Here is a 24,344-nt window from a genome sequence, read left to right on the forward strand (position 1 = left end):
AAGTCAGTTGATCAAAGTTCATCATATACATCAGTAGCCTGATACTTGCGCCTGACAAATTGTAGCTTAGCAAAATCTGAACGTATTCAGACGAAATTGAAAGTTTCCAAAAAAATCAGTTCATATCCGAGCTAAGACAGTGACTTCATTTGGGCTAGTCTAAAATTCCTATTTCTCTAAGTCTTGAAGACTCTCAGTCGGTTTCTGTTTAACACTGCGCTAGCACGAATCTCATTTACGAGATACCTAATCACATGTCGGATTTAAATTTATGAAAAAAACATTGTAACAACTATTAATTCCAAAAATTGTTTGCCACACCCTTTTCGTTCTGTAAGTTCATGAAAGGTTTCTCTGAATTTGTACTTATTAGCGAAATTCACATCATAGGCCCAATCTCTTTCTAAGATCAAGCTTGTCTACTTCAACTGTGATTTAAAACTGGGATGAATACTGCTTAAGCTTAAGCTATGGTCCTCGGTTACTCTTCTACCAGTGAAGCTGTGTTCCGCTACGGACAAACTGCGCACACTCAGAACTGGTGAGGAGCTAACAAGAGAGCGAAGATCTTCAATTGTCAGCAGCTCGTGTTCACATTTGAATATTTCTCTCATCCGTCGTTCGGATTTCTCGTAAGCTTCTTTAGTTACGAAAAGTTCCTTTTCTAGTTTTCCGATTTCCTTTTGCGAGGACGCTATTTGCAAGCGCAGTTTGCTCAAGTTGGTGTTCTTCTCTTCCATGACGCGCTCGTGATAATCATTTTCTGCTTTTAGTTTTCTGGCTTCTTTTTCCAGCTCGTAGATACATTCCTGTTTACTCCAGAGTTCTGTTTTTATTTGTAGTTCCATTTCTAATTTCATTGTCTCATTTTGCTGCTTGACTTCTTTGAAGTCGTTTTCCAGTTTGGCGTATTTGCTCTGCACAATGGAAAGCTCTTGATCCTTTCTAGAGTTTCCAGTCATGGCAAGATTCTGGGCTTCAGACATCTTCCTCCTTGAAACTGACAGGTCATACTCTAACGAACACTTGTTCTTAACGAGGAAATCCCGCTCCTTGCAAATATCGTTCAGCCTCAATTTCAAAGTTCCGTTTTCTTTCACGTTCTCAGCAAGCACAGCTCTCAGCGAATCTGCTTCCTTTTTAAATTCTTCTACCTGGAAGCTCTGCCTCTCAGAGAGAAAGGACTTTTCGGCGAGTTCTTTCTTGGTGCTCTCAATTCCCGCTTGTAGTTGTACAGTCTCCGTGCGAAGGTTGTCAATCATTACATTTTTCTCATCGATCTCTCGCCTATAACTATCAATGCGGCTGTCAATCTCAAGCGAGGTGTGGATTCCATCATTCAAATTATAATCCAAAAATTGCTTTTGCAAACCATCAAGCATGTGTTGTAGATAATCCCTCTCTTTTGAGACCTTCTCCAAATCGATTCGAAGCTCAAACATTTTTGCGGTCTCCTTCTCTCTGTCTAGTTCTTTCAGACCCACGTCGCTTACCTTGTTTGCAATGGAGACCTGTTGTTCGAGTCGACTCTTCTCAGCGATGAGGGTACTGTTGGTTTGTGCAAGACTAAACATTTTCTTTTTGGATTCCTCAAGTTTAACGTGTAACTGTAACTTTTCTGAGTGAAGTGAATCAAGTTTCTCCTTATAAGATGAAAGCAATATGTTGAGGGACGCTACTTCGCCGTTCAGCTTTCCTTTGTCTTCCTTGAGTTGCTGCATTTCGCTACTTTGTGGAGTGACATCAGCGGAGCTAACATAGCGACTTTCCTGTTTCACAATTCCTGTGGTTTCTTGTAGCTGGGAGAAACGTTGTTGCAAAACGCTAAGTTGGAAGTGCAGATCACCATTCTCTTGCTTTATGTCATGGTAGCTTTTTTCCCAGCAAGAGATTTGCAGCTCGAGTTTTTGAAAATCAGCAGACAGATTTTGCTTCTCCTTGTATATTCGCTGGTAATCATCTCTAAATTGTGAAAGCTCCGTCTTAAGCCTGTCCATTTGAAGGCTATTGGTAGCTTTATTTTCTGCTAGCATAACTTCAGATTCTTTTCTAGTTCTCTCGGTTTTCTCAAGTTCCTCTCTTAAGTTGCCATTACTTCTTCTGGCCTCGTCTATCAATCTCTTCACTTCATCTTCTTGCCTTAGCAGTCCTTTCAGTACATCATCTAGCGATTCGCGGCGCTGAGGAGATGTTTCTATTACAGATAATCTTTTTTGAGTTTCGAGAAATTTTTTGTGTACGAAATCGCAACTTTCCTGGCTCGAAAGGTAAGCTGACTCCATTTGAAGGGCTTTCTGCTCAGCTAAGCGAAGCTTTTCTTCCGTAACCTCTATATTCTTTTCGCAAGAGTCGCGGTATTCTTCCAACCGCATGATTGTGTTCTTAGAAGCGTTAAGTTCCTGCTGGAGAGTTTCCACATTCAGTTGTAAATTATTCCCGTCAGAGTAGTCCTGCTGTTTAGTATTTTTCAATATCCGCCCTTCTAGATCTTCAATCCTTCTTGTTCTCCAAATCACCTCACACTCGAGCTTTTCTTGCTGTCTTCTTGCTTCAGATAGCTTGGATTCGAGATCAAGTACTTTCTCCTCCAATTGAGAAATCTCGCGCACATGTTCTTCGTTTTTCCAAATGAAAGACGATTGGTGTCTTGAAACAGATTCTTCGATACGTCCAAATGTCTTCTCGGTTAACACGGTGGATTCGTCGTGTTGGACAATGCTTTGCTTTGCTTTAGCCATCGCTAATTCCTCCCGTAATTCCCGGGTCTGTCGTTGAAGTGATTCGTATTTAGACTTGATTCCAAAATTACTTCTCTTTAAGGCCAGTAATTCCTTCTTGCTATCTCGAAGCTCTTCCTCTTTTGTAGAGTTCTGAGCTTCTAAGTATGACATCTTCTGACGCAAAGACATGATTTCTTCTTGAAGGAAGTCGGCTTTGTGTTTTGAATCGTTCAAATTCTGCTTGTGCATCGATTCGAGAGCCTGACTGTCAGATAATTCAAGTCGCAGCTTGTTATTTTCTTCAAGTAGTTTCTTGATGTTCTCTTCGGTTACTAATATACACTTGTCTTTCTCGTCAAGCTGTAGCTTCAGCCTTGCTAGTTCTTGGCTTACGTTGTTATAGTCGTCACTCCCACAAGCAATTCTCAGCTTTGACGATCGAAGTTCATCTTCTAAGAGCTTGATTTTGGTGCTTTGTTCTTTTTGCCAGCTATCGTTCTTCGCCAGTTCCTTCTTGTAATTTTCAACCAAGGCCCTGAGGCTGAACAACTCTCTTTGCTTTTCAAAGAATTCTTCCTTACTGTAAACCATCCTTTTGTTGGCCTCATCTAGCTGTGACCTGAGTGTAACTTGCTCGATAATTGCCTTTTGCTGCCCTTCTTCAGAAGTCGTCATCTTTCTTTGGCAAACGTTGACGCTATTTTGGAGTTCCTGAATATGTTGTTGCGATGCATTCAGTTTTCCTTGCATTTCTGTAACAATCCTCTTCATGTTAAACACCTCTTTTTCCGCCTCATCTCGGTCCCTAGTTGCAGCAGTTAACAAACTTTGCGTGCTGATTAACTCCTGACTTAGCACGAAGATGTCTTTTTCTAGCTTTTGGTTCTCCTTCACCACGTGCTCTGTGGACGACTCTTTACCATCCAGGCCTTTGTGTTCCAATAGCACGCGAGCCTCTTGGAGGGTTCGCTGCGTACTTAACAGTTCGTCGTCTCTGTTCTTCAGCGTTTCTATGTACTCTTGAACTTGTTGCTCCAGTTGCATTCGTGCATTTTGTGCATTGTTGATCTCCATTTCTAATTTTAATATCTTTTTTCGTGCCTCTTGTATTTCCGTATTAACAGTCTCCAATTTAACAACTGAATGACGGTGGTCATCTTTCAACGGAGTGAATTCTTTTTGAAGCGCTATGAGGTCTTGCTCAATTTCGCTCTTTCTTGCTTGGATTACATCGTATTTCGATTCCCATTGAGACTCTAAAGTCCGAGCAGCAAAAAGATTTTCTTGGAGCTCAGCTTCCTTCTCAAGAAATGCTCGGCTGCTTGCTTCCAACTCGACAATTTTTCTCCTTTGCATCATGACTTCTCTTTCTAGAGTTTCAATTTTTTCTTGAAAAACAGAATTTGCATTTTCACTAGCTTGAAGTCGTGGAAGAGATTTGCTTTGAAGTTCAAGGCTCTGATACCGTTCAGCCAACTCTTTGTATTCCACTTCTACCGTATGCAGCCTTTTCTTGAAAGAATCTGCCTCTATTTCTAAGTTTGTGTTCTTCGCTTGAAGCTCTCTAACCTCTCCCTCTTTCTTGATTGCATCGGTCTTAAGAATGTTGATGGTGCCTTCTAGATTAGCAATCTGCTGATCAGATGACATGTGACTGTCTTGGTGCATCAAGGAACTGTTCTTCCATTCTTCCACTTTACCACATAGTGCTTGTTTCTCACGGTCCTGTTCCATTATTTGATGTTCAAACGACGCTAGTTTTGCCATAGCAGACTGGTACTCAGTTATGAGTCGGTCTCTTTCAATGGCCACTTTTTGAATTCGCGCTTCATAGTCAGCATTAGATGTTGTTAAGGATAAAATTTCCTGTTGTAATCGTTCTTTCTCGAGCTTCGTTCTTCCACAGTCTTCGCGAGATTCCGCTAGTGTGTGTCTCAGTGTTTCGATGCTTTCCTCTAAGTAGAGTTTGCTAGCTCTTAATTGGTCCATCAAAAGCTCTTTCTCGTCCATCTCTTTCTTCATGGCGTCCGCCCCGATTCTTTGCTCTATAAGCAGTTTGTCATTCTTCAAAAACTCATCATGGCTACTCGATACTCTTTGAAGAGCACTCTCAAGATGGCGTTTGACCGAATCCTTCTCGCGGATTTCATAATCATATTTTACCTCTAAGTCCGTCAATTTACCGTGTAAGGTTACCAGCTCCTCTTTGAGATTTTTCTTCTCTAGGTCGTACTTGTCAATAGCCAACTCGTACTCCTGTATTTTAGTCTGAAGCGTTCCGTTTTCGCGGCTGTACTCCAGAGTTTCTTGATGTGCCGCTTTATTCTCCATCTCAAGTCGTTTAATCTTGTTTTTGTGGTCATCAATTTTTTGTCTGAGTGATCTTTCTCTGTCTTCACTTTGTTTGTACAGAGCTTCAACTTCCCAGATCTTCTCATAAGATGTCTTTTCCAGCTCTCCACTTTCATCATGGAAACTGCTTAACTCAAGCCTGGAGATGCTCGCGTTAGCTTCATCTAAGCTATCTTCGAGCTCTTTTGCTCTTGACTGACTCCTTTCATAGTTAACTCCCAAGGAATCCAGGTCCTGTTGCAAAGCTGTCACCTCCGTTTCCAAGGCCACCTTGTCGTTAATCGCCTTTTCCAACGCGATATCTTTTTCTTTTAACTCCAAACTCAGACTTTCGCAAGCTCTGTTCTTTTCCTGAACCTGATTTTGACACACTTTTAATTCTTTTTTCATCTGCGTAATGCCTGTTTGGGAACTTTCCCATTGCGTTTTGTATTCATCCTTATCAAAATGAAGGCTCGACACTTGGGCCTCAAGGCTGACAATCTTAAACTTAGAAGTACTTAACTCTTGTTCCAACTTCATGACAGAGTCTCTAAGAGCAAACACTTCTTGCTCACGCTGTTCCAGTTTCTCTTTGTATGAGGTCAACCTTCCTTCGTATTCACTTTTCTCTGCACGCAATCCCTCAGTTGTAACCTTAAAGGACATCAGCTCGCTTTTTGCCTTCTCTAATTCAGCCTCTGCAGATCTGATCTTCATATGAAGTTCTTCCACTAGTTGATCTTTCCTGAGGATTGCTTTGTTGACAGTCTCGTTTATCTTCTTTTCTTCGGTAACTTGACTTTCCAGTCGCATAATGTTCTCCTTGTCATAAATAAGTTTTGTGTTGATCTCATCTAGCTGGTCTTTAAGCTGTGTCCTTTGATCTTGCATGGTCTCGATTTGTGATTCATACTTCGCGATTCGAGTACGCATTATGTGGAGTTCCTCTTCTGCTTTTTCTTTCACCTGCCTGCAAGCCAATACCTCCTGTTCAAGCTCCGAGTTTCTCTTCTCTAGAATGATCAGCTTTTGCATTCGTTCTTCCTTGTTTGCAACTGCTTCCTCTAGCTCTTGTTTCAAAATTGACATTTTATTTTCTGTTTCTTCTAATTCATCGAGAGCACCTTGTATATCGTTCTTCGTGAGTGCTGATATGGACTCCAGCGAACTGACTTTGCTCTTGTATGACGCAAGTTCTCTGGCTAGCTCACTCGATCTTGAACGCTCGTGATCTAGTTCTCTAGCCTTCTCAGCGGCCACAGACCTCTTGAAACTAGAATCCATGTTAGCAATCTTTTTCTGTGCTGCAAGATAGTCTGCTTCAAGCTGCTGCTTGCGTTTCAGCGTCGTTTCATACAAGCCTTGCGCTCGAGAATGTTCTTCCTGCTTGACCATAAGTTGGTTGTGTAGCATTTTCTTCTCCTTTTCACCCATTTCGCGCATACCCTTCACATTTGTCAGCTCTTCTCGACAAGCATCGAAGTCAACGTTTAACACGTTCAGTTTTTCGTGAAGTTGTTGTAACGATGCCTCCCTTTCTGCTATTTCCTTACGTAGCTCGTCGTTTACGCGCTGTTGCTCCATGAGCTGCGTTTTAAGTAAAGTAGCTTCTTGGCTGACAGCACTGTAAGTAGCAGAATATTCTTGCATTCTAACTTCGTAGGTAGAACGTTGATTGACGGCTTCTTCGAGCTCAGCCTCCAGCTTTGTGACTTGTTGCTGTAGTGCCATGGTTTGGTGTTGAAAATCGTATTTCTCATGCTCGCATGCGTTATAGGACGCTTGTAGCTCCGACAACCTCTTGTAAAACGACTGCATTTCAAGGTTTAGTTTCTCGTTTTCTTCTGAGTTCTGTCTGTTATCGGCAGTTATGTCTCGAATTCTCTTGTGTGCATCTAACGTCTCTTCTTGCAGTGCTCGTTTTTCTTCCTCAATGATCTCCATCTGAGCTTGAAGCTTGCTAACTTCACTGAACAAGGACTCAGTCTTGAGTTCGTAAGCAGTCATTGATGCTCTGAGATCCTCGATGATCTCATCCTTTTTATCGGACGCCTTTCTGCTTGACTCTGAGTTCCTCTGAGACTCTTCATAACGGCTCTGTGCCTTTGCCAGCTCTCTTTTCAGTCTTGTGACGTTTGATCGTTCCTCTTCTAGCTCCGCTTTAAAATTCGTCTTCTGCTTTGATGCACTCTCAATTTGACCCTCGTACTTGAACATTTGGCTTTTCATAGCCGCCAACTTCTGTTCAACCTCGTTACTAGCATCCTCAGTCTTCTGCAAAAGAGATTTTGTTTCTGCAATCCTTCGCTCGGATAACGTGAGTTCCTCTCTTACATCATCTCTTTCGCGTATTGCCGTTTCATAGCTGGACTCCAGTTGACTAATTCTAATTAAGGATTCCTCGAGTTTAACAGTAAGATGTTCGATTTCATCTTTGGCTTGAACGTAAGTGGGCTGCAACTGCGAGAATCTTCTTCCTTGGGCAAACATATCCGATTCCAGTCCAGCGATGTTATCGCGCAATCTAGAGTTTTCCATGTCCAGTTCTGCAACTTTGTCCAAGCTTTTCCTGTTAGCGTCTTCCATGGTTGTCAGTTTGCTTGACATGGCAGATAACTCTCTTTGAAGATCGTCTCTTTCGGCTTTTATTGACTGAAGACTTGTGTCTAACTCGGCGATCTTTACTTGTGACAGGTTCATTTCTGTTTCTACAACTTTACTCTGGGTTGCATGTAGTTCCATGGATATTCTCTGCTTAGACAGTTGCTCTTTTAGATCTTCAACCCGTGACACGAGGTCCTTATTGGCCGTTTCTAACTTTTCAACTTGGCGCGTTTTAGCAACGAGTTCTCCTTTGGAGTCCTCAGCTTGTTTCTGTATCTCAAGGACCTCCCTCTGCAGCAGAGACTGAGTTTCTTTGTTTTTGCGGAGTTCGTCGCGTGATTCACCGAGCTGTATCTTAAAGTTTTCTCTTTGCTTACTTGCGTTTTGAAGCTGCATCTCCAGTTTAGAAACCTGTGTTATGAAAACGTTAATGACAATATGGAAATCTATCACACCAAGAGATTATGATCTGTTGGTCAAACGTATTTTCTTACAAATATTATCAGCCGAAAGGAGCTAATCATTTCTACAGTACACATGACTTGTATATCGGAAAATATCCATCGACTGACTTAATTTTCCAGTATATGCACGAAATTAAAGCTTCAGAAAAGTGTATGCACAAAGAAAAATCGAACCGCGAGTTGGATATTAGGGAGCTTAAGCACTGACGACCGCGACGCAAAGGGCCTGACGGACAGCTAGTACAAAATGAACTTCCATTTTAGTACTATACCTTGGAATTTCGCAATTGTCTACAGAAATGGTCGGTACACCGACCTGTTTTAAAGCCCGCTCAAACTAAATATAAAGTGCCAGCTATCAGTCCCATGAGAAATTAACAAAAATTAGTCGTCGTCCCTCACGTTTTCCAAAGTATACAAAGCTTGTTCAGTTCACGCTTTGTTTTGCCAAAGACAGCCACGAAATGTAAAAACAATTCATTACGCGAGTGCATTATTATTGGTCTGCTCATTAAACATTTCCATTAAAACGTTCCCGTTGCCGTCGTCTTCGGCTTTTGCTTAAGCCCCCTACTCACGCAATAACACGAGATAGCATAGCTGTGTAACGTTCTGTTCATATCAGTCCATGGACTTCGGCCTGCGATTGTGGACTTGCTATGCAAAGATTTCCGGCTACTTTCAGAAGAATTCCATACATTATCCAAAGGTTATTCTATCTTCGACTGTCACAGATCATTTCACTTCGATCACCTCCGATTATTTAAGAGAAACAAACGAATGTTCCTCGACCAAGTCCTAGGTAACATTTATTTCAATCTCAATTTCCTGAACCAAATATTTATGCACTCTTTCCCCTCCAGGTTTGGCTATTAAAATAGTGGCTCGAGAGTTGAACACAAAGGAAACGCTTAAATTTCACAAACCTTAATGCTGTAATTTTTGCTGCAGTTCACTAGCTCCCTCTGTGACTTTTCGCACTCTGCTTGTATCCCAGCCAGTTTATCTTGTAGCTCCATCAAGTCGTTCTGGATAACTTCCTTCTCCTGGACTAGGCAGTTATAACTCTCTTCCCAATTGGCTGCCTCTTGTTTTGCTGCAAGTAGCTGCTCATTATCCTCCACCGTACTTCTGTGGAGAAGTGCTGTCGTACTGGACGACAGCTCCCGCTGTAAATTGGCAAATTCCCGCTCCAGTTCGTCCTTTTCCTTTTGTAGGACATTGGTGACGTTTTTACATGAAGTCACTTCTCGCTCTAAGGTTTCTTTCTCCCAGTCTCTCTCTGCTAGGGCGTGTTTAATCGTAACTAGTTCTTCTTGGTATTTTCTGCATTCGTTTTTTGACTCACTCAACTGATCATCTAACGCTTCCCTCGCCTTCTGAAGACTCTCTATTCTGGTCTGAAGTTGGTTAACCTGGATAAAATTACGTGAAAGGTTATAATCCACGAAACATATCTTCGTTATTAACAAGAAATAACAAGCGTGCAAACAGCGGTGACATACATCTTCAGAAGTGACCGTTGAGACTAGAAGTAAAAACTAAATTTCAATTTTAAGATAAGTAACTAATTAATATTTGTTGGTCAATAAGAATGACAGAAGCCGAAAACATTTGCATATTAAAAGATACAAACTAATAAAGATAAAGCTTTTCGCTGCTAACATTATCATTTAGGGTAGGTTTCACTGAATTCTCTAATTAGCAGAGTCTCCTTTATCTTACAATGGGTATCTGACCGTTCTCTTGCTAAATCTTCGTTATTCATTTCAATATCGTATATTGGCTGGTAAAAAAGGTTCTTTGAACAACGGTGTTACTTATTTATTTGGAATAATAACAAAAAATAGAACAATACTTTGCACAACAGCTATACCTTGACGGATGAATACTACCTCTGTTCATCAATTGATACTACAATATTGGTATCACGTAAATGCCTAGCCATTGGTGAACCAATAATGGTAATCCTTATGTCATTATAGGTTACCATAGCAACAGTATAACCTGTTAAAAACACCCTTAATTTTAGCTTTTTATAAGCTCTTAAAAGAGCTTATAACTCAAAAACGAGTTCGGTAACCGCCATTTTTTATTATCGAATTGTGATAGCGAGATAAGTTGCAACTTTTTGCAAAGTTTTAAAAAAGTTCTGTATTGTGGGTTCAGAGGCACTCTAACTTTTTGGCATTTTTGACATTTCGGACAAATTTCGAACACCTTGCTGACACCTACAAAACATACATTAGACTAAAATAGAGCGATATTCCGAATTGAGTGTCGTAAAACCAAAACCAAACCAATAACTTACCAATTAGACTACTCAGCAAATATCAAACCGCAGAGTGAAACCAAAACCAAAACCAAAGTGATTGCCTGATTACTTTCGACACTGTAACATCTATGAAAATGATAGTTTTACTGCAACCTCAAGATTTTTTATTACAGATACACCGAAAAAAAACAAAACACAAATTCTATGAAGCCGTTACGTATCTCAAGGAGTGTCTCAACTAAAGTTCACTCAGAGCTTTGGAACAATTAACAATTATTCACCGAAGTGTAGGTGAATGGTGGTGGATATTTACCGAGCCGCGAAGCGGCCAGGTAAATATCCACCACTTTCACCGACACTGAGGTGAATAATTGTTTTAGTATATACCACACGAGCTGAATAACTAGCGGACCAAAGAGTAACTTTATTTGTGTCAATATGCCGACAAATGGTCAGACAAAAAAATTGGCGCGCCGTGCGATGCTCGGAGGTGGATAGTACTTGGCTAATCACCTCCGAGCTAGCCAATCAACGTGCGCGAAAAGTACTATTCACTTGTGTGGTATATACTAACTTAAAATATTTATGCTTTACTGTTAATATTTCGGACACTTAGAAATTACTAATCGGACGCTCAAAAATTTCGGACGGTTTAATTTGGCCGAAATTTTTGCAAGTAATGTATCCGGTAGTAATATGGCCACTGCGTGCACATGCAGGGACCCTCGCGCCATTTCAATTTCGCCCTGATTAAAACCGATTAGTGAAAGTTGCAAATTGCATAGTATGTATCTGCATAGTTAGTGGAGGGGACTAACTATGGTACCTGGTTCAAGTTTATTGATGATACTATACTATAGAACACTATAGTAATAGTTTTTTTTACACGCTTGAGATAAACACACCAAAAGCCCACGTTTTGGTTGACTTGGATACGTGTTTGCCCAAAAGGCATCACCGAAGTTTTTGTACATGCCTAACATTAATATCTTTTCAGAGACCCAACATCAAATCAACTTTCCTACACGTTTAAAACTTAATTATTTTCATGCAAACGTGGGGTCACTAATTCAGTCTCTGGGGACTCAACCTCTTTTATGTTTTCTGCGCCATTTTATAACTGCTGTCACGGTTTTCATTTGCTTTTCCGTAATTCAGTTTCACAGCGAACAAGTGAAGATTTAAAAGGGCGTATGTTCCTCGCTTCCTTGAAAGTGCTTAAAGGACGTTTCAGTGTTTGGAAAATGAACTACAGGTCCTAATAACTTTATGAATTAATAAGGAGTAATGGCGGACACAAGAAGAAAAAACAATGGTGCTATAATGAAAGATTGCACGTATTGTAATTGAACTAAGTACAGTTTAATAAAATGCAAATTGAACTTTCCACTAGCGCAAGGCGAAGCGAAGGTTATACGACAATTAAAATTCACGTCATGAAGACAAGCTCAATATCAATTTGTACTTTGTCCAAGTTATTTACTGATGTGTTGCAATGCCTCTTATTTCTTACAGTTAGACTTGCGGCTCTCAGTTTCAAAGGGTTTCGTGTATATAGATAATTAGACCACATTAAATCTGTGATAAAAGACCGTGCCCCAGGGAATATGGAGTAAAAATTGAAAGAATTGATAGAATAGGTGAAAAGTGTTATATCGTCACAAATCTTACTGGGTATAAGTCCTATCAACATTGAATGAGGTCAGAAGGAAAGGAAAAATCGTTCACATCCTTAAGATTTAAATACACGAAACGTGGTGCTCCCAAAATTTTTTGAGTGTTGCTTTACCCTGCCAATTGATCTACAAGGCCCCAGACGTGATCAGGCAGAAGCGAACCACATTGGTCAGGAACAAACAACTATTTCAAAGAGGACTGGGCACTGGGCAATTTGACCGGCTATGAGGACGAGGATTTTGCCCGCCTGGTTTGACCATCTGAAAGAAAGGTTTCTCATAAAAAATTTCAGTTTAAAACGTTTTGCCTGCCTGTGAAAAGCAGTTGCCTTCCTGCAGAAAAAGTTAATGAAAACCCAGTTACAGCCTAGGAAGTTGTGGCTTAAAGACACAGTTTTCGACCTCAGGCAATAAAAGAATAGAAAATGTACTTACCTGGGCTGCATGTTCCGTTTTGACTATCTCCAGCTCGTGTTTAAACGTCCGATAAGCTGCTTCCAAATCACCAAACGTTTCCTTTGCCGAGGCGAGATGCTGCAGTGTCGCATCCGCAGCTCCAACCGACCGCTCGATCGAGTTGGAGAAGCTTGTTTCTTCTAGAGATTCCACCCGGGACAAACGAGACATCTTTGTCTACAGCTGCGCCAGGGCGGGTGTCGTTCCGCAAAATTCATCCAGTTGACATAACGAACGTATTTCGAACGTTTTCGTGCTCTAGCTTGTACGTTCTAAACCCACTGCGTTGACTCGTTGAAACCTAAATGCTAGACTGGTTTTTTGTTGTACGACGCTAATTTGGCTTAACTAATAAAAACCAACTTTTCAATAGTTACTCTTGGCAACAATTGTTCGCGATTACATCAAATCGCGAGAGAACAAAAGATAAGGTCCCATAAGGTTTGGCGCGTCTTGTGTTGTCTAACTCTGTTAGTTTGACGCTTTAGGCTTAATTTGTTTGTTACAAACATTTGAGTAAGAAAGATTGCTTTCGATTGGTTGCAAGGAACGAATGTAAACACAAACATCAACACATCAAATTACTAAAATGCATCTGTTAATACAGGATGTGCTTACAAACGGTAAAGCAAAAATACAATGATACACTGTACGATCAGGTCAAGTCATTGTGCCGTTTTTTTCGAGATCAAATTCGTTTTGTGATCATAGGCACGTTAATTTCGAGTATACAAACAAAGAAACGAAAAACTCCTGTTTAGGGAAAGGACTCTTTTTTTCACACAAGTAACTACAAGGTTTAAACAAGCTATCAGAGCTGTTAGAAACAGCCTCTCTCCTGCCATGTTTGAGCAAAGCAGTTACAATAGAGGTTCCATAACTATCTTTTCCTCTTTCCTGTTTCCTTATTAATTTATTTAGTTATTTAATTGTTATTTTTTTGTCTTGAGCTCTTCAACCCAGATAAGTATAGGTAATCAAATGATTTTGTGTGCAATTTGTAAAAAACACGCACAACAAGTGAATTTTTCAGACTTAAAAAACATTGCCAGTGCGAGTGCAATTTGTAGTCTTTCTGAAAAAAATACGAGTGCTTATATATTCCTAATAATATACCTGCAAAAATTTCAGCATGCTGATTGGGTGAGAGCACGTCAATTAATTCCAAACAGTGTAGATAGTTAAAAATTTAGTGCTAAAAGTTGAAATTGAATGCAGAAAGCTGAAATTTAATTCAACTTTCTGTTTGCAGCATGCTAAAAATGTTCGTGTGTATTTTATTATGTGGCAAATAAAAGGTTGGTTGTTAAAAAAGAATGTACATATCTGTCTGTCTTGAAGCTTCTTTAGTCTTCTTTGGTTTCAATAGTTTTCTAACGATGTCATCTCTGATCAGCTTTATAACCAAGTCTTATTGTTTGATCTTTGATCTTCCACCACCTAAATTTTTTTTTGCTATCTTTTGTGTATTAAACGTAAAAATAGGAATGCTTATGGTAATACTGGGCCGTGTGTTTAGTCGAAATCCATGTCATTTTTTACGAAACGAAAAAAGCTTCTAATAAATAAGAAACGACAGAAATCTGGGAGCGCAACGCAGATCTGAGTAGGAGTTGAATTTTGCAATTTACACGGCAAATCTCTTTGCGAATACGAAAAGACCTATAACTGAATGTTACCACATTTAGTATGTGGTATCGCGGAGGATCGAAAGAGAATAGTAAACTTAGCCTGACAGGGGCTGTTGTAAATATTACTCGAGATCAAACAATCACTGGTCCAATGACAGGCTTTTTAATTAGAAAGGACGTTCAGGTGACTTAAATTCTCGTTTATGCATTTGTTTTAATTTCGTATTTTTGTTCACCTTTACTAGACACTCGTAGTGCTACAAATCTGCAAATTTGATGAGTTCCATTTACTGACCGACCATAATAACATACAGCACCTATTGCCATCAAAAGAGGGAAAATTATTTTTTTGTCTGGTTTTAAGATATCCAAAATTGTACTGAATTTATCTTTACCGTTAATGTCTACAAAAACAGGAAGCGCGCTTGTCGCTGACTATTTTAATATCTGCGGAAATGTAGAAAGATGTTTTTTGAAAAATTGTTTCTTGAAAAATTTCCAAGATCAACTTTCTTTCCACAGGCCATCCGGCCACAGAAACACTCTATTGTCTTTATTATTCACCACGAAATATTTCATCAGCGACCAGGACTGAAGACTGAAAACGACATGAATTTATTTACGGTAAGCTTGTCATTCAAATTTGTGTGAGCGTTTAAATTTCACATTGCCGAGGTGTCGTTCCTTGTAGCTCCTTGTTGTTTTAGTAATTTGCTTGTTCACGCGTACAACAGAAACAACTACGGTAAATGAGCACACAGTTAGGCCGAAAAAAGTTTGCGGGAAGATCTGAAAATTTCTTAGGGAAATAGTTTATTTAAGCTTAAGTAAGGCTACCTCATACCCCGAAGAGGCTTGTGAATTCCCACAGAGTGTTCAAAACAAGCACCATTGAGCTTCTTGATAAGAGACGGCACAATCATCACCTCCGACTGAGAAATTTTCTTTGAAGAACACTTGTTTCCTCTTCATTTGTGTGGATGTTTTCTGTCAGTTCTTTTGTCTTTTAATTCTTCTGTAAATGCGAGCAGTTTAGTTTTGGGCTAAATTTCCGCAGGTTTCAACAGCGACTTCACTTTGTCAGAGCGACATCAGTTTCCTTCGTCCTCTTTCCTTGTATGAAGAATATAACGTTCACCTCAAAAAACATTTCGAATCTTTCGTTTATCTTGATCATTTGGCTTTTTCTTTCGGAATTCAACCGGATTTCAATAGTTTCAGAGCGGATTTTTGAGGATATCTCAGACGAAATTTCTGCCTCGTTCGCTTTCGCAAATGTTTTCATTTACGTGCTATCTGAACACTGCGTCACATGTTTTGATTTTGCCGCCTTGTTCCGTACCAATCATATGATCTGATACAAGGAATCACGTGAACAGATGCATTCAGTTTGCTTACAAACTTTCGTTAAGATTAAATCTGAGACATAACCTACTTGACTTTATAGAATTTTAATAATAATTAACGTAATGCTCTACGGAAGCAAGTTAGTGGAGTATTTTGAGGGATAATTTGAATTTAACGAGTAATTTCTTAGAAATCGATTTGTAATGAAAACTATCGATAAAAAGTCACGACGTTTCGACCTCTCGGAGATCATTTTCAAGTGCGAGTAAAAAATACAAAATTAGCATAATTAGATTTTTAACAGCAGTCAGCTTAAGCAGTTAAAATTAATGTCACGAACGGTGAAATTTGAATTTTGTTCAAGTGATTGCATGTTTATTAGAGTGATTCCAAGTCGAATTTGGGGATAGTAATGATCGTGAAACCATATATTAGCATGGATGATTTGGGAGAGTTAAGTATTAGTGGGCCAGATGAAATAAGGGTTCACCCCTTCTCGGGGTCCAGGTTGATGGAGGAGGAGATAACTGGCGTTTCAGGCTAATGTTGACGTATTTGCGCGATGGAAAGTGCACGCGTATATATCGTGGTCATGCGAGGTGTGTTGTGTCTTTGTTTGGCACTCGCACGTCACAACATTGTGTAACACTTTCCACAGTGTCGGTTTTTATTTCTGAAGAAGTGCGATACTGACTGAGGCACAATTCTCCATACAAAATCTTTGCTGCTGGATATTTTTAGTTTCTCCAATGATTTATTTTTGTTTGTCGCACAACACTCGTGCAGATATCTGGGTGTTCATTCACGATAAGACATGTTCGGAAAAGGGGAAGAAATACTCAAAGAAAAAAACAGGGGAGGAGGGAGAAGGTGAGAGTAAAGTAGTAGGTAAATACCCAAACAAACAGATCCCCCCCCCGGGCCGCACCCACAAGAGACACATAAACGTCCATGATGAACAATATCACTCCAAATTATACTTGTCATTTTTTTTTGACTAGCTCACAGCTCTTCTCCAAAAAGTACCGTAGTCGCCAGTCAAATAGTTCTACGTACCTACCCGTCAAGCCGTTTTTCTTTAAGTAGCCCAACTCCCCCTTTTTGAAATCAGGTACGATGTAGAAAACTGTTATCAGTCTTGATTCCATACTAGTTTGTATAACAAACCTAATCAGGGAAGAATGGGTTCAGGGGTGGGAGGAAGGGGGTTGGGGGGGGGGGGGGGAAGGGAACGTGTAAAAATTTAAGGATGGGACTTTTATTATATGGCTAGCTTTGTGGGCGGACAAGATGAATGAAATCCTGCGCTGTGATTGGCTACCCGAGAGGCTAAGATGACGCTATCTTGCTCGCCCGGGATTACCCGCTGTGTCCCGCAAGAAAATAGTGTTCCTTTTCTATGTAATGAATCCTTTATTGACCAAGCTTTTTCGGTCAAGACGGCTGGATATTGGCAAGTTCTTGTTTTGCTTGTTTATGGACCTCAACTCCGTCTCACTCGATAAACACGCAAGAACCGAACTAGCTTGGTCAATAACTCATATTTACTGCTTCATGTTATAAGTTCTGCTATGCCGTCTAAAGAAGAGTTTAATTATATTTTTAATCGTCTTCTTCGTCAATGCTGCGACACTGATGATAAGTGAGTCTGTTCCTTTTTAAATAATCATCTAGCACGTTCATGGGATTCTCAGGTTTGACAAAATGATAAAAATCACCGCTAGCGGTGGACAATTCCAGAAGATTAAATCGTGGTTTACGAATCTTCAATCTGAAGTATAATTCTCTAATGTCACTGTTTACTTCTACTTCTGCCATGCGCACCTCTTCCACTGCGCTTCCGGAATTTTTCAACAGCGACCGCAGAAGCGCGCATGCGCCTTCTACAGTGACGAGATTGTAACCGATCTTGACAACTTTCAGAGTTTCATTCAGTTCCAGACTTCTGGCAATCTTTTCCATTCCCCGGTCAGTGATGCGGTTGTTGTTCAAGTTAAGCTCAAGAATCTTGCCATTGTTTTCCAACGATTCTGCCACACATCTAGCACCTTCGTGGCCAATTTCGTTCCAACACAAATCCAACTTTTCCAACGTTCTATTCTCCTTTAAACCCGTGCAAATTTGTTTCACTCCTTCGTCTCCCAAACGGTTCCAGCCGAGATTCAACTCTCGCAGTGAAGTGTTGTTTCCGATCATTTCGCCGAGGTACTCTCCACCCGTAATTCCGAAAGAATTGTGACTTAAGTCTAGAACAGAAAGCGAATCCTCAGTTTGTAAAACGTTGCTAAAGAATTGAATGTCGTCATCGGACAAGCGGTTGCGCGACAAATCAATCCTGACCAAACTATCGCTTACAGTAAGCATGTTTCCAAGTGCCTCAGCGCCATCTTTGCCAATTTTATTCTCGGATAGGTTCACATCATTTATAAGACTGTTAACCTCGAGTAACTTAGCCACGGCGGCAGCCCCCTTGTCTTGAATGTTGTTGAGTGACAGATCTAGTCGCGTGACCGACTTGTTTCGCGCCAAAGCGTCGGCGACCGCAACAGCACCCGTGGGACCAATCCCAAGATTCCTCATGATCAATTCCGTATCTGCCGATGCCATTCTGTCGAGAAAGTACGTCATGGCGAGGGGCGGAATGCCAACATGTTCGCAGCTTTTTAAGAACGATTCCCTGAGAGACAAATCGTGTATTTGACAAGCATCTTGAACCTCTTGGTGTCTGTCCTTTCTATCTAGACGATGGATGGTCTTGCCCGTCTTTAACGTCGCGTTTTCCACGATCACATCGTCCGATTTCAAATCTTCATCGTAGGTGTCCAATATTCGGTTGAGATTAATCAACAAATTCGTCTCGGATACTGCCCGGCTCTGTGGAAAAACATAAATTTCTTCAGTCCAGCGTTTTGACTTTCTCCCAATTTTTATCCGCGGAAAAATGCTAAAAAACGGATGTTTGTTTTTCGCTCGCGACGAACGCATTGCTGTCGATATCTCAAAAACGTCTGTACGAAGGTTTTTAAAGATTTCCTCGACACCAAATGCAGAAATACTGTCGATAAAATCCCTCCAGAATCCTCTACGATTTGAAGTCAGTTTATCCCCATGTTCGATTTTAGAAAGACGAATAAATCAGCTGATAACTTGATAATGTTCTGGAGTGTGAAAGGTGAGCTAATCACTGTTTCACAATCCTCGCGAAATTCGAGAAGCGGGAATGTAAAAGAAGGGCAAAAGGCCGAGTACTTCAAACTGTCAAAAAACACGGTTGTCACGTCTTAGAGCCGTGAACGTAGCTAGGATAATGAACGATGCTTTCTCCAAACAGAATTACGAACGTTGAACGAAAAAGCAGATGTTTTTTTCTCCTTATGAATAGTGAAATGGTTCTTAGTTTAAATAAGCTGGTTTCTCGAGCAAATAATTACTGAAAAACCCTGCTCTCGTATTGGAGCAACGAAAACTTGTTAATTTTAGTTCCGATGCAATAGTTTTTTAAATACGTGTCTTGATGAAAACAAGCTTGCCCCAAATTTCACCTGGTAGAATAGATTACCTTAGAAAATTTTTGTCAATACTACAAACGAATGTACCGAAATGCACCTCGAATGATAAACAGAAAAATCATTAATTAAAGACCAAAGTAACTGTACGGCAGGTAAATGGACGGCTAACTTTTAAATAGAGAAAAAAGACAAAAGGGCCGTCATTTCATTTTGTACTCTGACGCTCTGGTTCTGACGAAAACATCTTTCATTTCTTTGACATAATTACCCGCTGTAACCTCTAGACAGACACATGGAAATTAAGCTACAATTTAATTTTCACTGCGTAGAGAAAAGACCACCGTGGTTGTAGATTGAATCAGCAAGTAAGTAACATACGCTTAAAAAATTGTGGCCTGACGAAAGGTGAACTCCATTGCGAACTCTTTGATACACTTTCATATACGTATAAGGAAAGAGTTTTATCTCGGCTCTTTGTGGTAAAAAAACGTTTACAGTTTAAACCTGGAGCTAAAACAGTCATTTGTAATATTCTACTTCTGCTTATTTCAATTACATTTTGTTTCCAACTCAAAATCGAAAGCGGAGGCGAACTTGTTGTGTAAAAATAAAGTGGTTCATGGCGACAATTATGACTTACCGTGCCTGATTTAGTTCCGTTGTTTCGACGTACGAATAGTTCTGTGATAATGCCAGACATGGCATTGAGGTGGACAAAATTCTCTCTCTGAATATTTTTGGCCTTTTAACCTCGCGTTCTCGTCTTCACCAATGGATATTTTGTAAAAGTAATCAATATCTGCTTGCTAAGCTTTTGAGCTCGAAGAAACGGTTTAAATTGCAGGACTTTCCGTTTGTATCGCTGTCACCACTTCTCAAATCCTTTGCTGCGAGGATCATGTGACGGACATGTAATTTCTCCTGGGAGTGTTGAGACTTTATAAAGCAGATAGGTAAGGAGATTAAAGAAAATCGTCAGTTTGAGCTTCCGTTTTGCTGTACCGCTTAATTCTCAGAAACAGCCGTAAACGTCTGTGGCATTAGATAAAGGAGAATTTAATTTTGACTCTGGAAAAGAAGGGTCAAAACCAATTCTTAAACTTTTCATGCCATTGAGGTACACGACCACAGATGCTTTTGTCTTTAGATAGAATGTTTTGTCTTTACAGGATATCAGGCCAATCCAAATATTATTTCAATAAATTGATATAGATATCCTTGAGCGCGGCCAACGACCTGTTTGCTAAGTAGCGCGGTCTGCCACAACGTGTGTCCCGGGACGAGATGCGGAAAGAGATAATGAGTACCATGGGAACGGCGCGCGATCTGTAACGCGTCTCTTCGCGCATCTAATCCTAACGCACGCGAAAATTAAATTGGTCCAGTCGGCGCAGTCCCTAAGCTCTCCCTTCCCCACTCTAAAGGGGCGTTGAACCGTGAACTACGCCATCTATAGCAGCAGATGACAGTAAATTGGCTTGTTATCGATCAGTTACGCGTGGTTAGGGTTAATTGTTTGCAGCATTCCTTGTTTTAGTCAAAGTTCCTTAAAAAATCGTTTGTAAGTTGTGTACTTGGTCGCGTATTCAGAGTGGAAAAACATACTGAGCAGCTTTCTGCGCATCCCTAGCTCTACTTGCGGGCTCAGGAAATAATGCGGTCTGTAATGATGAAAAGAACGGCGGACTGCAATAAGGTACGCGAGGATGTCGTTTGATTGATTTATTTATATTTGGGCATGCATGAATTTTTTTCGGCATTTCACTGTTAAGAAAACAAGGCTCCCCCTGCCTGCTCAGAGGTTCTCTTGCTTATATATTCAGTGAATTGCTTATATGGATGCAATATGTAAAGAGGGTTTGTGAACAAAATGTGTCTTCGCATCGAAATTTCTTGCATACCGTGGGGGAAATAAAGGGTTTGGAAACCTTCTTTAGGTTAATTTTGTCCGAAAAAAATCGATTCTCCAGGCAAACAATACACCAGCTTAACATTAGTGACGTTAAAATGTTGCTGCTTACCGGAAAAATTGGGAAAGCATATAAAGTTCGTGATTCTTTTTGTTTACACGATCGACGAAATTCCTGCCATTTTCTCAAACTTGGAGTCTGGCGCGCAGCCAAAACTCGCGCATGCTTATTGCGTTTTTCCGCTCTGAAGGTCGCGTAGCTGAACATGTTGAATTCGCCATTTGAACGAGCAATTTATATCCTTGCGCACGCAGTCGCCAAATGCTCTGATTGGCTCGATCTGAGCAAGTGCGTTCATGTTATCCTTTCTCTTTCCTGGACTCTCTCTGCCTGGATTCAACCCTTCAGAGTCCAAGGACTGGACCACGAATAATTATGTGTTTAAACAGCCAACATTGATGCGATACAAGTTGCACGAAAGTCTCTAAGCATGAAAAATAAATTAAAATACAAATAAAATAATACAGTACAGTAATCACTTTTACCTTCTTGTAATTTCTTCGTCGAGTGGCAGCCTGAAAGTGAACGAAACGTAATGCAAAAGATTAGACATGAGAAATTATAGAAAATGGGAAATTATTGTGGGAAGTTCTCGCTATAAATCTTCGCTAGTACTTCATCTGACGATCCAAACGTGCGAAAATCGCGCAACTAAAGTAGTTGGCAAGGTCTGGGGGCTGGGATTTGGGGTCGTTTTCTTGTGCTATATTACGTTTGCTTTATTATTTTCTTCAATAAATTCCAGATAACATAACAACAAGTAAGAATCGCACCACTGAGACACCAGCGAGCCAATTCTTCTTGTTTGTCATTACTGAGGTTAGTGTTTGCAACTGGTTGTTTCTAGGAGATTTGATCCTAAATTACAGGCATAGAATTTTGCCACTTCATTAAAAATTTCTTGCCGAAATATTTATTGCTTCTACTCCGTCCGTGGCTAGCCATAAATTAATTTGGGGAAATAAATCTTGATGAATTGACACGTACATTACAGGAAATCAAAACTTTAGTGCACCCTTTAAATAATATTTCAATTAAGGTTGAAGAAAGTGAAAGCACTTTAGATCCATTATGAGCCAGGATTGGTCACTTGATGGTTACCATCAACTCGACCGTCTTCATAAACAAATAATTCCAACTTTTTATCATTAAAAATGTATAATTTAACAACCAACTTTCCTCTCCTGTCAATAACACCGTTTTCTTTATTTAAACCTTGCTTAGGGAATTTTTCAATTTACCTTCAGCCTCGAAAACCAGTATCGAGTTAAATATTGCTTAGGGTAGAATTTCCGATTTTTGTACATTGATTTGTTTTTTGTTGTATTCATGAAAGCCATTGACGACATCTTTGAGTATTCATCAGTTAAATAATACATAAATATGTTTCATTTTGACTTTGCAATTCAGTCAAAAAATAAAGCAACAAAATATAAAACTTCCCCTCGAGATCCTCAAAACTGGGAGTAAAATGTAAAAGTCAGATTGCACTTGTTAAGTTGTCTTTGATGTAATGTAGATCATCAAAATATTGAACTCGAAAATCCTTGATCTTTAAGTAAGGAGACACAAGTGTAAAAAAATTCATACTCAGAACTCAGGACAAGAAGGAAGAACTCATAAAAAGACACCAAAAATATCATACAAAAAAATATAATAAAAAAATCCAAAATTTACATAGGAAAAAATCCTCTTACCCTCAATAGTTTTAACCAGCGTTCTCTCGCTTCCGTCATGTAGGTTTCCAAAACGATAAATAAAATTACCTTTCTTGTTCTCCCTGTGATATTAATAGCGGGATGAAAAGTTCTGCTTATTCCAGTTAGGACGTGAACGCTGAGAGATCCTTAAAAGGGAGATTTATCGTAATTGCTTTTCTAGAAAACCGCGCAAACCTCTTTCGTCTTATGTTTCGCGATGTTTCCACGCAACGACTTAAAAGAGAAATCTTCATTTATCATCAATTGACCAAATTGCACTTTCAAAGCAAACACTGTAAAGAAGCACTTTGATGCGATTCGCTTTTTCACACAAATTCATTGTTTTTCTATGGCCGCTTCAAACAATCAGAGATTACTAAACGATTCTTGCCGAATCAGAAATGAATGTTGAACAAATACTGCAGCTTAGCATTCGGAACCGAGTAATTTAGAGTGTTAACACGAGAAAAAGATTGCTTTGAGAATAATTTTAAACCGCAAAAGTAAACTTTAAATGAAACCTGTCAAATCAAACTTCCCATGTGCGTAAACATTATGCGGCAAAAACCTGTCAGTGTATCATATCTTTCCATACATCTTCATTTAATTTTCAAGGATGATCAAAATCTTATTTCTCTTTACAATATGAATACTTACTTCAGGAGATATGTGAGGAGAATAAAGAAAATCATTAATTATGAGATATTTTCTTGATTTATCACCAAATTCTCAGAGCCATCATTAAACAAAAAGTACGGCAGACAGTAAGGGGAACGTAGTTTTTCAATAATGCCAGGAACTTTCTCCTGCTCTTGGCGTGTCTATTTTCGCGAGAACGGAGGTTTTATTTACGCTTTCAGTCAAAAGAAGGCGGCTTAGGTGAGGCAAACCACTGATATATAGCCTCCAGCTCCAAGACGAGTGAGTACGTTCAGGCGAGAAAACTTATAGGGAGTAGGATTAGTTTAGGAAAAGGAAAACTTCATGTTTCCTGTTTCACAAAAGGCTAAACGGCAGTAATTGCATCTCGACACAAATGTGACACTGTCAGTGGCCAATTTTACGGGCCGTATTTTGAGGTAGGGCAGCTGAACTTTAACTGTGTCCTTCATCTTCCTTGTCCGTACTTTACGGTACAAATCCTCGGGGTTTTTTGATCGATTTATGGCTCATGTAGTCGGGTCGTTAATTGCCCAGAAAATTGGTCTTTTTTACTATACCAACCTGAAGCTCGATTCCGGCAGAAATAAAAGGTTTTACACGGGTCCTTGAGTCTCGGTTATCTTCACGAGAAAAAGTAAGATAGTTCGATTTATTGTATTTCTGTTTTTAGCACTCTTTCTGTCCAGGTTATTTCCTCGTTGTTCTTCTGTAACAAGACTCGCGATTATCAACTTTATTTCGACCAATGAAATCAAACAGCCCTGTTAACGTTAATCATTTATATCGACAGGTGCCGCACGAACGGGCCAAATAATTCTTTATATCAACTCCATGCCTGTCACAATATTTTGTTTTTCGAAGCTGTTTCTATCCTGTAGATCTTGAAAAGACATGGAAGATTTGACAGTTGGTCAATCGCAGTTTAGACTGTGTATTGCCACGTCCAAAAATGTACACAATTTCTTTCTTGTTTTTCTAAGACGAGCAAATGAACT

At 39.8% G+C, this 24,344-nt stretch overlaps 2 protein-coding genes across 3 annotated transcripts; both read right to left on the reverse strand.

Annotated features, from left to right (window-relative positions):
- Positions 1–296: 296 nt before the first annotated feature.
- On the reverse strand, positions 297–12,700 carry LOC145493561 (uncharacterized). The gene is made up of 3 exons (XM_081473060.1): positions 12,509–12,700; positions 9,049–9,537; positions 297–8,069 (listed from the first exon to the last, which is right to left on the reverse strand). The coding sequence occupies exons 1-3, from the start codon at positions 12,698–12,700 to the stop codon at positions 420–422; spliced, it is 8,331 nt and encodes a 2,776-aa protein (XP_081329186.1). The 3' UTR covers positions 297–419.
- Positions 12,701–17,028: 4,328 nt separating this feature from the next.
- LOC145493331 (uncharacterized) lies at positions 17,029–23,103 on the reverse strand. 2 transcript variants are annotated; one of them, XM_081472775.1, is made up of 4 exons: positions 22,882–23,103; positions 22,684–22,766; positions 21,472–21,501; positions 17,029–18,381 (listed from the first exon to the last, which is right to left on the reverse strand). In XM_081472775.1, exons 2-4 carry the CDS (start codon positions 22,720–22,722, stop codon positions 17,110–17,112), a joined length of 1,341 nt encoding a protein of 446 aa, XP_081328901.1. In that variant the 5' UTR covers positions 22,723–22,766; positions 22,882–23,103; the 3' UTR covers positions 17,029–17,109. The 2 variants fall into 2 exon arrangements, with proteins under 2 accessions (XP_081328901.1, XP_081328902.1); XM_081472776.1 differs by lacking the exons at positions 21,472–21,501; positions 22,684–22,766; positions 22,882–23,103 and adding an exon at positions 19,657–21,459.
- Between the last annotated feature and the right edge of the window lie 1,241 nt (positions 23,104–24,344).

The sequence above is a fragment of the Orbicella franksi genome, chromosome 7 (assembly GCF_964199315.1).
Source record: "Orbicella franksi chromosome 7, jaOrbFran1.1, whole genome shotgun sequence".
Lineage (NCBI taxonomy): Eukaryota > Metazoa > Cnidaria > Anthozoa > Scleractinia > Merulinidae > Orbicella > Orbicella franksi.